The sequence below is a fragment of the Salvia hispanica genome, chromosome 2 (assembly GCF_029641045.1).
Source record: "Salvia hispanica isolate PSC_SH4W2 chromosome 2, Shi_PSC_v1, whole genome shotgun sequence".
In the NCBI taxonomy this organism is placed as follows: Eukaryota; Viridiplantae; Streptophyta; class Magnoliopsida; order Lamiales; family Lamiaceae; genus Salvia; species Salvia hispanica.
The window spans coordinates 52,686,898-52,697,050 of NC_142693.1; the positions used below are offsets into that span (position 1 = coordinate 52,686,898).

At 38.8% G+C, this 10,153-nt stretch overlaps 1 protein-coding gene across 1 annotated transcript; it reads right to left on the reverse strand.

The window, feature by feature from the left end:
* Window positions 1–5,825: 5,825 nt before the first annotated feature.
* Window positions 5,826–9,703, reverse strand: LOC148932619 (uncharacterized). Its single transcript, XM_089063744.1, has 4 exons — window positions 9,122–9,703; window positions 7,050–7,333; window positions 6,740–6,967; window positions 5,826–6,622 (listed from the first exon to the last, which is right to left on the reverse strand). The coding sequence occupies exons 1-4, from the start codon at window positions 9,609–9,611 to the stop codon at window positions 6,101–6,103; spliced, it is 1,524 nt and encodes a 507-aa protein (XP_088919870.1). The 5' UTR covers window positions 9,612–9,703; the 3' UTR covers window positions 5,826–6,100.
* Window positions 9,704–10,153: the final 450 nt, after the last annotated feature.

Below are 10,153 nucleotides of genomic sequence, written 5' to 3' on the forward strand. Positions count from 1 at the left end.
GCATGCTAGAACGCAAATAATTCATGCTTAGAAAATATAAATCCTAAACATGATTTCTGAGGTTTAGAGTTACCGATTTTGATTCTCCAAAGAATCGACGATTGTTTGCGCCTTCTCCACGATGATCTTCAATACTACTCTCTGGTTCCCGAACTGTATCTCGATATCAGGGTTGATCTCATCAAAATACTAGGACTCGAATAAAGAAGACACAAAATTCTCACGGAGAAGAGCTGAAAATTTCGACTCCTTCTGTAGAGAGAGGAGATCGAAAATTTCAAACAAAATTAAATTATGTGTCTGTCTCTCCTTTATTCTCCTATTTATATTAAGTTCTTTTAGGGCCTAGACAGGGAAGGTTTTGGATATGGGCTCCCCCAATTAGCTTTTTACTAATTAAATTGAACCCACAATTTAATACAAGCTTATATTGGAATATTACGAGCAGCCACTATAGAAGTAATATCGAATTCTCCCCATCCAAATCCGAAATTACAAGTAATCCGGATTTCCACTTTGTTTATTATTTATTTCCCGCGCTTAAGATATAAATGTCCATTAATTAATTAATGTCTGCTATGGACTTAATTAATTAAAATCTTATTAATTCCATGAGTGGACTTAGCAAGAAACATTTATTTATTATTCATAGAGTGATAAAACTCCAACTGGCCAGTTTCCCGAATAATAAAACCTTGTTCGAGCTCCTCTTGGGGACATTATCAAACGAGACTCACCTCGCGCACGTTTCAACATAATAGCAATCCTAGCACCGCTAGATATTAATCACCACTACCCAATATATCAGGATTATTAGGTTACGAAAAACCTGCACCATTTGATAAGTCAAAGTAGTGCATAATCAATACCGTTTGCTCAATGCTAACATATGTAGATTAAGAAATAGTATTTTGTCAAGACCGTCTTTCAGTAGATAGTATAAAGACACGTCTTGCTGTTAGATCCGTTCAGTGCTATACCACACCAATGTCATCTTATTTCAGTAAGGCTTAGAAATATGCGGACTGACATTACAACCTTTCACGATAGGTAGTCTAAGCCTATCTAGGTTGTGAAATTCTTCTTTTTCTTTTGCAAAGCATTGCATAGATCTGACCGTGTTACCTTAAAGTGGACGCCGCCCACAACCGGTCTACTAAGCAAAAGATTTAGACTTTGTTCGCTTCTTATACATTTAAATGTTTATAAAACATCTTATAAATGCTTATGCAAACACAATGTAATAATAATAGTGATTCTATTCATGCGGAACTGCTCGAATAATACTGAATCGGGTTAAAAGTGGATTGTAGAGTTTTACGTATACAAGCAAGATTCTATTCGCGCGAAACTGCTCGAAACATGCTTTTCAATATACCAAACCTAACAACTATAACAATTTTCTATGTCTGCTATCTTATTTCAAAGGTGAAGGACATCCAAAGGAATCTTTCCCACACTATTCACACTTTTACCAAAGAAGGAGCAAATGTTGCTTACGAAAACGATGAGTATGAACAACGAAAGTGGGATAAGTGCTTATCCATTGAAGAAATCTGTCAAGATAATGCGCCAAATCCAGTTGCAAAAGCCGATGCAGTTGGTAATGTCTATATAGACAACAATTGTGAATGAATTGTAGATTTGGGATACTCTCACCAAATAGCAACTAGAAACGATTCTTTACTCTCGTGTGTTCTTCTACACAATCAAAAGAAGGTTATTGTGATGTGTGCGGGTGTTGTCCTAGCGGTAGAGTGGTTAATGTCTGGACCAAAGGTCACAGGTTCGAGTCCAATGTGGATTGACCTTTAAATTTATGTTTATTTGTCAATAAAAAAAAGAAGGTTATTGTGACTGCGGATAATTCGCTACCCTGAAGTAAATGAAGGTCAATTACACTTCGATGTTGATGTTTTATTTACTAGAAAAAGGAAAGATTCACTCTATGTATAATATGCAAATGAAGCATATATTGGAAAACAAGTCAATATGCCAGTGCGGCACAATGGCATGCTCGATTACGCCGTGTTGGGAAATCATATTGTCTCGCTTAAAAATTTAATCATTAAAACTTTCGTGGAACTACAGCTACTTCACTTGGATCTGATGGGGCCCACAAAAATACCAAGTTAGTGTGGCTATCGTTATGCAATGATTATTATGGATTATCGATTCTTATAGATCTTCATCTTAGAATAAAAAAATGAGGCATTCTCCAAGTTTATTCAGTTTAAGGAACAAATGGAGAAAGAAGTTGGGCCAAAATTAAAATGCCTACGCACTTATAATAGAGGTGAATTCGTATTTGATTAGTTTCTAAATTATTGCAAAGAAAATGGTATTAGCGTTAGATGCTTTTTCCCGAAACTCCACAACAAAATGGAGTTGCTGAGCTTAAATTGGCCGGTCATATATCCATTTGCTTATCACGTATACGTTGCAAAGAACCTTCCAAGAGAGTTATCAACATCAATCTCATGGTGTACCAAAAAAGCAAAGCAAAGTTGCCCTCTCAAGTTGTGAGTTTGATATATGGCAATTTCTATGGCCGTTCAAGAGTATTTTTTTTGCTTAAGAGGCTTGTCCGAGAAATATTTGGTGACTTGAAGTATTCATTTTGATTTGTTGTGACGATGAAAAAGTGATATTAGAGCATCCCTATCCGTGCTCTTAGGTGACTTGAAGTATTCATTTTGATTTGTTGTGACAATGAAAAAGTGCTATTAGAGCATCCCCATCCGTGCTCTTAGCTAAGAGCACGAAAGTGGGCCCGGACGCACTTTTACTCCTTGTCCTTAGGCAAGAGCACAACACCCACATCCGTGCTCTTAGCTAAGGACAAGCTCAAGGGTCCCAACATTTCTACATTATAAAAACACATTAAAAAATAAAAATTACATAATTAAAATCCTAAAAAATAAAAATTACATAATTAAAATCCTAAAAAATAAAAATACATAATTAAGATCCTAGAGAAAAAAAATACATAATTAAAATCCTACAAATTAAAAATTACATGATTAAAGACTAAAAAATACCCCCGTGGAAGACTGGTCTTCTATCCCCAATGTTCTCTTGAGACCCCGTATCATTCCCTCATGTGTTGCAAGTTGTTCGTGAGTCATCTTAGACGTATCGTTCATATAGAGTTGACCCAAGAGGGCCCACAGCGAGTTGTTCAAGGGTGGAGGAGGCACAAAGGGAGCGGGAGCGGGGGTGGATGGAGTCGGGGCGCGACGGCGGGTGGCCGTCGCATTCTTCCTTCCTTGCGGGCGGCGGGAACTGCTCGGGTCAGCGTCGAGGCTACCCAAGTTAGTTCCGGCAAGCTGGGTAGCCGCATCATCGGAGGCGTCGTCGGATAGGGCTACCGACCTCGACCGTTTGCTAGAGGAGCTGGAGGAGGATGCTACTACGCCGCCCCTATACTTCGGATGAAGACGCCCCTAATGCCAACAAGCGAGGTACTTGAACGCTTTGAACTCCAAGCTTTGGTAGGTCGCCAAGGCGGCACTGATGATGTCGAGCTCACTCTTGCCGCTCCCCGCCGCCCGCTCTTCCTGTTGGAAGTACCCCTGGAACTTACCGATTACCTCGTTGGCTCTGAAGATGCAATTGCGCACCATACTATCATTGCGATAGATGGTTCCCTCCGGCCGTGTTTCATGGTAAAGACGAGTGATGCGCCACTAATACTTTTTCCCGGTTTGGTTTGTGCCAACGTCCGGATCTTCGGAGACTGCCAAGTAGGCTTTGAACATCGCCATCATCTCACCCGGAGTGTACGGGGTGCGGGTGCCACGAGTAGGAGGAGTAGGAGTAGGAATACAAGTAGGAGTAGGTGTAGAGCTGTTGTTCCCTCCCGATCCGGGTTCGGGTTCCCACCCGAACCCGGAGGCATTTTGGTCGTCCACCGGGTAAGGGCGGTAGTCACCCACAACTTGCGAATCTTGGGTTTGAGGAGGGGCCGTAAATTGCATTTTCGGATTAGGGAATGAGTCGGAATTGAACCAATCGTGGTTCCAACCGCGATTGACGGAGGGGTGATCGCCGGAGCCTGACATTTTGTAGTGTGGTAGGAATTTAGATGAGAGAATATGAGAAAAAAGATGAAAATGTGATTTTATTTGTGTTGAAGTGGGGGTATTTATAGATGAAAATGTGAATTTTGGGGGAAAAAAATTGAAAAATAAATTAAAAGTGGGTAGAAAACGGATATAAATTTTTGGGAAGTGGGAATTTTTTTTATTTAAAAACATTTTTTAAAATTAATTTCAAATTTTAAAAAAAAAATTGAATAAGCCAACGGCTAAGCCGTTGGCCAATCAGATAGCGCCACGTAAGAGTGCTCAGCGGCACGGACGGACGGCTCCCATCGGCGTACGAACGACGTCCCCGACGCTGGCACGGACGGATGCCTCCGCACTTCGGATGCTCTTATGCTTACTGAAAACTAAAACCAGAAAACCAGTGTTTCATGCTCGAACAAAACACATTGAAGTACATTACCATTTTTCCAAGAAAATGTTTTGAATCAAGAGATCGATTTGCAGAATATAAGAAGTGAAGATCAAGTTGATGACATATTTACGAAGGCACTTGATAGAGTTAAACTTGAAGGTTTCAAACTGCTCCCGGCATTGCTGATAGTAGGCTTTCACTTGGAGGGAGTGTTGAAAAGTAATGAAACTCACTATTAATAAAATTGGTTAAAGTTTGATCCATTTTATTTAGTATTTCTGTTTTCTGTTTTAGTGGTATACAAGGAGATTCAATTTTAATGCGAAATTTAGTTTTAATTAGTTGAGATAGTATAGGATTCATTTTTTCTTTAAATACTGCATCAGTCCAAATAAAATAGTCTCATTTTATCATTTTGGGTGTCTATGAAAAATAATACTCCCTCCATTTTTTAAAAATAGCAACAATTTTCATTTTGGACCGCTCTTTAAAAATAGAAACTTTAGAATCTTTCTAGTTTTGGACATGGACCACACAATCCACTAACTCCACTTTCACTATTTTTTCTCTTCCTCGCTCTTATTTTACTCATTTTTCTTTTTCTCGCTCGTACTCTACCAATTCTTCTCGCTTACTTTACCAATTGTGCATTAAAACCCGTTTTATTTCAAATATTTCTATTTTTTTTAAATACGGAGGGAGTATCATTTCAAAAATGGAAACTTTATCTTCTATTTTATCTACTTTTTCTCATTCTTTCTTCTACTTTATCAACTTTTTGTTGCATCTCTCTAACTTCACCTATTTCTCATTAAAACTCATGTCATCCACAAACGAGTAAATTTATTTAGAGATATTCCGACATGTTCCCTATGCTAACTCAGTTCTTGAACTCTGGTCAACAAACATTACAAGCTACCAGATACATTGGTCAAGGTTTCGTGATTACCTTGTCCCATGCGAATCGTTTACCTGTAACTATTCAATACCCCTACGAAAAATTGATTACATCAGAATGTTTCCGATGCCGAATCCACTTTGAATTTGATATTTTTCGTGGGAGTATCTTGTAATTGCTGTTAATTTATTTTATCTTCAAGACATAGAGCAATTTTGCAATTACTCTTATTTAATTTATCTTCCAAGCAATAAAACTGCATTCATGGTTTTCTCTGGTCTCCCTATATTTCTTGCTTCTTTCTTTACATAGTACTCCTTCCGTTTCTTCATAGTTGAGGCGGAATTTTTCGGTACGGAGTTTTATAAATGAATGTTGGATGTGTTAAATAAATAGATAAAAAAGTGAGAGAGAGGAAAAGGTGGAGAGAATAAAGTATAAAGTGAATAAAGTAGAGAGAGTAAAGTAAGAGAGAGGAAAAAGTTACTACTATATAAGGAAACGATTCAACTATGAAGAAATTTTCCGAAATGGTAAAATGACTCAACTATGAAGAAACGGAGTGAGTAGTATCTGACAGAGAGTTGGATCAGTCGTCAGAATCAATAACATCATTAGGAACTCAACTCACACTGATAACTAATCAACTGAGACGCTTATATACACCAAAAATCCAAGACCATAAACAGAGCAAAAATCTTCAACAACAACAAAAGAACAGATTTTTACCCTAAACGATATTCACACCCAATTATTTTTAAGAGCAAAATCATGCAACCGGAACGAAAATTCCCCTGCTGTATCTCGTTCAATCGTAATATCCTCCTGTCCTTCGCTGGCTACAGTTTCCTCCTCATCCGAGTCCTCATCGTCCTCTTCCTCTCCCTCTTCCACCCCCCGAGCCGCCATCTTTAGATGCGCCTCCGTGGATGGCGGGGACGGAGGCGACGTCGACATGGCTCGGGCCCTGATGCTTCCCACATTCGCGTTATTGGCGCTTCGGTCCCAAAGGAACACGTGCACGAGGATCGGGACTCTGGTGTGGCGGTGCAGCGATAGTTTCTGGCTGAGGGACACGGTGTCGAAGCAGCGGATCGCGCCCGTGGCAGATACCATCCACGGCAGCACCTTCTGGTTCGAGATTCGCGACACAACCAGCAGGCGCGAGGTTCGGGATGCCTGCTTGTATAGACTGCTCAGACCCGATCGAGCTGATGGCGCGTCGTCTGCTCCCTCAATCACCGATGATATATAGATGAATCCCTACTTAATCAATTTTTATTTTATTTTATTAGGGAACTTGGATAAGACAAAACACGATAAGAATACAATTTTTCTTTTTTTTTTTTTAGTTTAGATAACTCCAAGATAGATAAGTACCTCTTGCGTCCTGCTAATAGCGAATCCAAGCCTGGTATCAGTGTCTTTGATCCTGATCTCGATGGGGATCTCCCCGGCTAGAGGGGAGAACCACAAACGAACGGCTCGCACCACACCAAGGTCCACCCCGTGGTAGTCCTCGAACCCATACAAACTAGTGTTCGCGATATTTGACAGGTCAGACAGCGATCCAGCATTTACAGTCGAAGAAGCCGTGTCTCCGGATATCTGAACCAAACCAAATCAATATACCTTTCACCAATGCATAAACAGATCATTCATGTATATATATATATAGATGTGTGCCTACCTTGGTGAGAAGTGATTCCGTTTGGATATTCATGAAGACTATAGGAACCCCGGATGCCTGGGACGCGTTGATCCACGAGTGGGCTCGTGCAAGGGTGTCCTCTAGGTCGTTGTAGCGTGCGCTTGCCTTGTCCGAGGATTTTGGCAAGAAGAGGACGGAGTAGAAGCTGCTCGAATTCGGGATGGAGAGCATCTCCACCAGCCTCCGCTCCCACGGATACGACACGTATCCGTCCTGGAGCGGAGTCCTCTCTAGTGCACTCACCATTCTTGAGGTCCTTGAGGCTGCACAAAATTAATGCAAATCTTTCATCAACTTTCAAACCTAACACATTTAGTACTACATTTCCAAGCACTGGTGAATTTAGATTATCTAACTTTCAAGTATTCAATTGTCAATTTTAGTTATTAATTCATCTATTATTCAAAAAATTATACTCCCTTTGTTCTAGAAAGTTTCACATTCTGTCATTTTTATTCGTCCTACGAAGTTTGTCACATTTTACTTTGAAGATTTTTGGCAGTAAACCAACCTCATATTATATAAAAGTAGGATCCACATTCTACTAACTTTTTGCAATATGCTTTTCATTACATTTCATAAAACTCGTATCGAGTGAAAAAGTGATAAACTTTACGAAATAAAGGTAAGGTAGTATTATAGATTATTAGAGTATGATTTTTCAGTTTACTTTGATTTCGTCCTGACGTCAACTGTGTAGCCGAACTTAGTTGAACCTTAGAAAGTCAAAAAAATGTAGAATAAAATCGAACAAAGGGCAAATGAAAGTGACTTCCACATTATAAGAAATAGGTGGATGAAGCAAGTTGAAATATAGAATGATAAACATCTAAGTCAAATAATGAAGCACAAGTTGTCAAACTTTAGTCCTCGTTGATTGGCTTACACATACAATGTATATTCTATTAGAATTTTCTATCTCAGGTTTCTCAACTTTGCTATTTTCAATTCAGTCGTCTAAATTTTTCTCTGTCTACTTTTCCAACTAATAAGCAACACGAACTATCCTTGAACATGGGAGAATCATACATGATCGATCACCCAAATATATAACGAGGCCATCATTTTTGCTTCTTTATTTTTCTAACCATAAATTTCTACAAGCCACACTACATTGAATTCCCCTAGCCAATTAATTTACAATTGTTATTAATCAATTACACTTATGATTCAGTAATTTTAATTAAAAATAATAAACCCTAATTAATTAGGAACTAGTAGACCTTAATTAGCTATATGCTAACTTATTCACATTTGACAACTCTTTGTGGCTGTTCGCGTAGTGTGAAAGAGAAAAGAAGAATCGAACCTGGATCTAACAAAAACCAAATAAAAAACTAACACCATGGGCTACATGGTATCTTTTTTGTAAATAATCAATTTCCCTATCCACCACTTGACTTTAACTTAGTTGTATCTTTATAGGGTTTCTAGAAGACAGTGATGCATACAACTTACTAACTACTAACATGAATGTGGCCATATGATTTCCTACACTTGTACAAAGCAACATTCTTCAGGAACAAAAATGGTGCACGCATCATCAATCATAGTATTGAATTAAAATAAGACGAAATATATATAGAGAGACTTCTGGTGCAATTCTATTAGATACATATGCCTTCATATTATAGAATTTGTGATTGATGCGAGTCCTAATGTAAAATTTGTGAAATAAAAGAGATAAGAAAAAGATATGTTATTAAGGTGCTTGTTAGTAGAAAATGAAGTCTATTTCATTAGCAAGAGATGCTTACAATAATTGGAAGAGGATAATTAATTTTACAAAACATACAAAAATAGCAAAAGCTACCTATTTTTTCGGATGGAAGGAAGGAGTAAATAATCTCATTCACAAATATAGTCTCTTAAATTAATCAAGAATTATTACGATCGAAAGAAAAGAAAAATCAAATTATGAATTTAATAATAGCCAAGCTTAATATTTTCAAAATAATGGAAAGCTACCAAACTAGGTGAAAACATGTTCAAAAAAGTCTCCTAAATATCAAGCATTGAAAAGTCAACCAAAGAGATATTTAGTTTCTGACCTTGCAAATCCAAGCACTCGCTCTCCGTCCGATCGATGAACCCCACCGCGTAATTCGGGTCGTCGATCGCTCGGAGAACGTACTGCTTCCTCCCTACGAACTGGTCCCCGGGCACTATGCAGGCCTGGAGCTCCGCCAGCTCATCAGAGCCCCGCCTGACCCGGACCCGAATTGACGTCTCCTTCTGCTTGAATGATCCGTGCAGGATTTTCTGAATCCCCGATTTTCCATTCTTGAAGGGCGATTTGACGATCATGTTTCCGATCCTGAGCTCCTCCACGATGTCGCCGGTCTGCAGCATATCGCCGGTCCATTCGTCGGCTTTCGACGAGCCCTTCAAGCACTCGATGGAGAGGACGACCCTCGTGCTCTTGGCCGGTGACGAGCTTGTGGAGGAGAACTGGGAGCTGTCGGAGGACGACGACGAAAACGGCGGTGATCGGTCCATTGGCATTTGTGCATGAGACTTTTCTTGTGTGTTGTTGTACATGTGTTTTGATTCTATGTTATTAGAGGGATTTTTATAGGGGATTGAAGGTTTTATTATCTCTCTTTCTCTGTTTCTTGGTGAGAAAGGGAATGATTTAATAAGATGGTAGATATGGAAGTCTATGTGTGGTTAAGGGGTTTTTGGAAATTTCATAGTAGTTTTCTTAAAATAAAAAATTAAAGTTTCAAACCATGTACATTTAAGTAATATTGCAATTAAAGCGACATCACTAGTAGTTTTCTAATTGAAGGACAAGTCTAGTAGTATTGGTTATATTTTTACGACGAGTCATGATAAAGCACATTTGTTTTCCGGCGCCAATTTCGTATGCGCAAATCTCTGTTTCTGCGACACGACGTAGATGATTAAGTGGTGTGTTAGAGTTAGTTTTTAATAATTTGATATGTTGATGAGTTTGTTGAGGTGTTTCATTTTCTACACTCATTTTGGAATTGAAGGATTCAATTCTAATTCCACACCATAATTCCATGTTACCAAACGAAGCCTGAATATAAACTTGTCTACATGATAATCTAAACAGT

Excerpts from the sequence above, each read along its gene's own strand:
- LOC148932619 (XM_089063744.1), bottom strand. The coding sequence starts at position 9,611 with ATGTACAACAACACACAAGAAAAGTCTCATGCACAAATGCCAATGGAC. Across the intron at positions 6,968-7,049 it reads CGGAATCACTTCTCACCAAG|ATATCCGGAGACACGGCTTC; the intron begins GTAGGCACACAT and ends GGTTTGGTTCAG. Across the intron at positions 6,623-6,739 it reads CTATTAGCAGGACGCAAGAG|GGATTCATCTATATATCATC; the intron begins GTACTTATCTAT and ends TTGATTAAGTAG.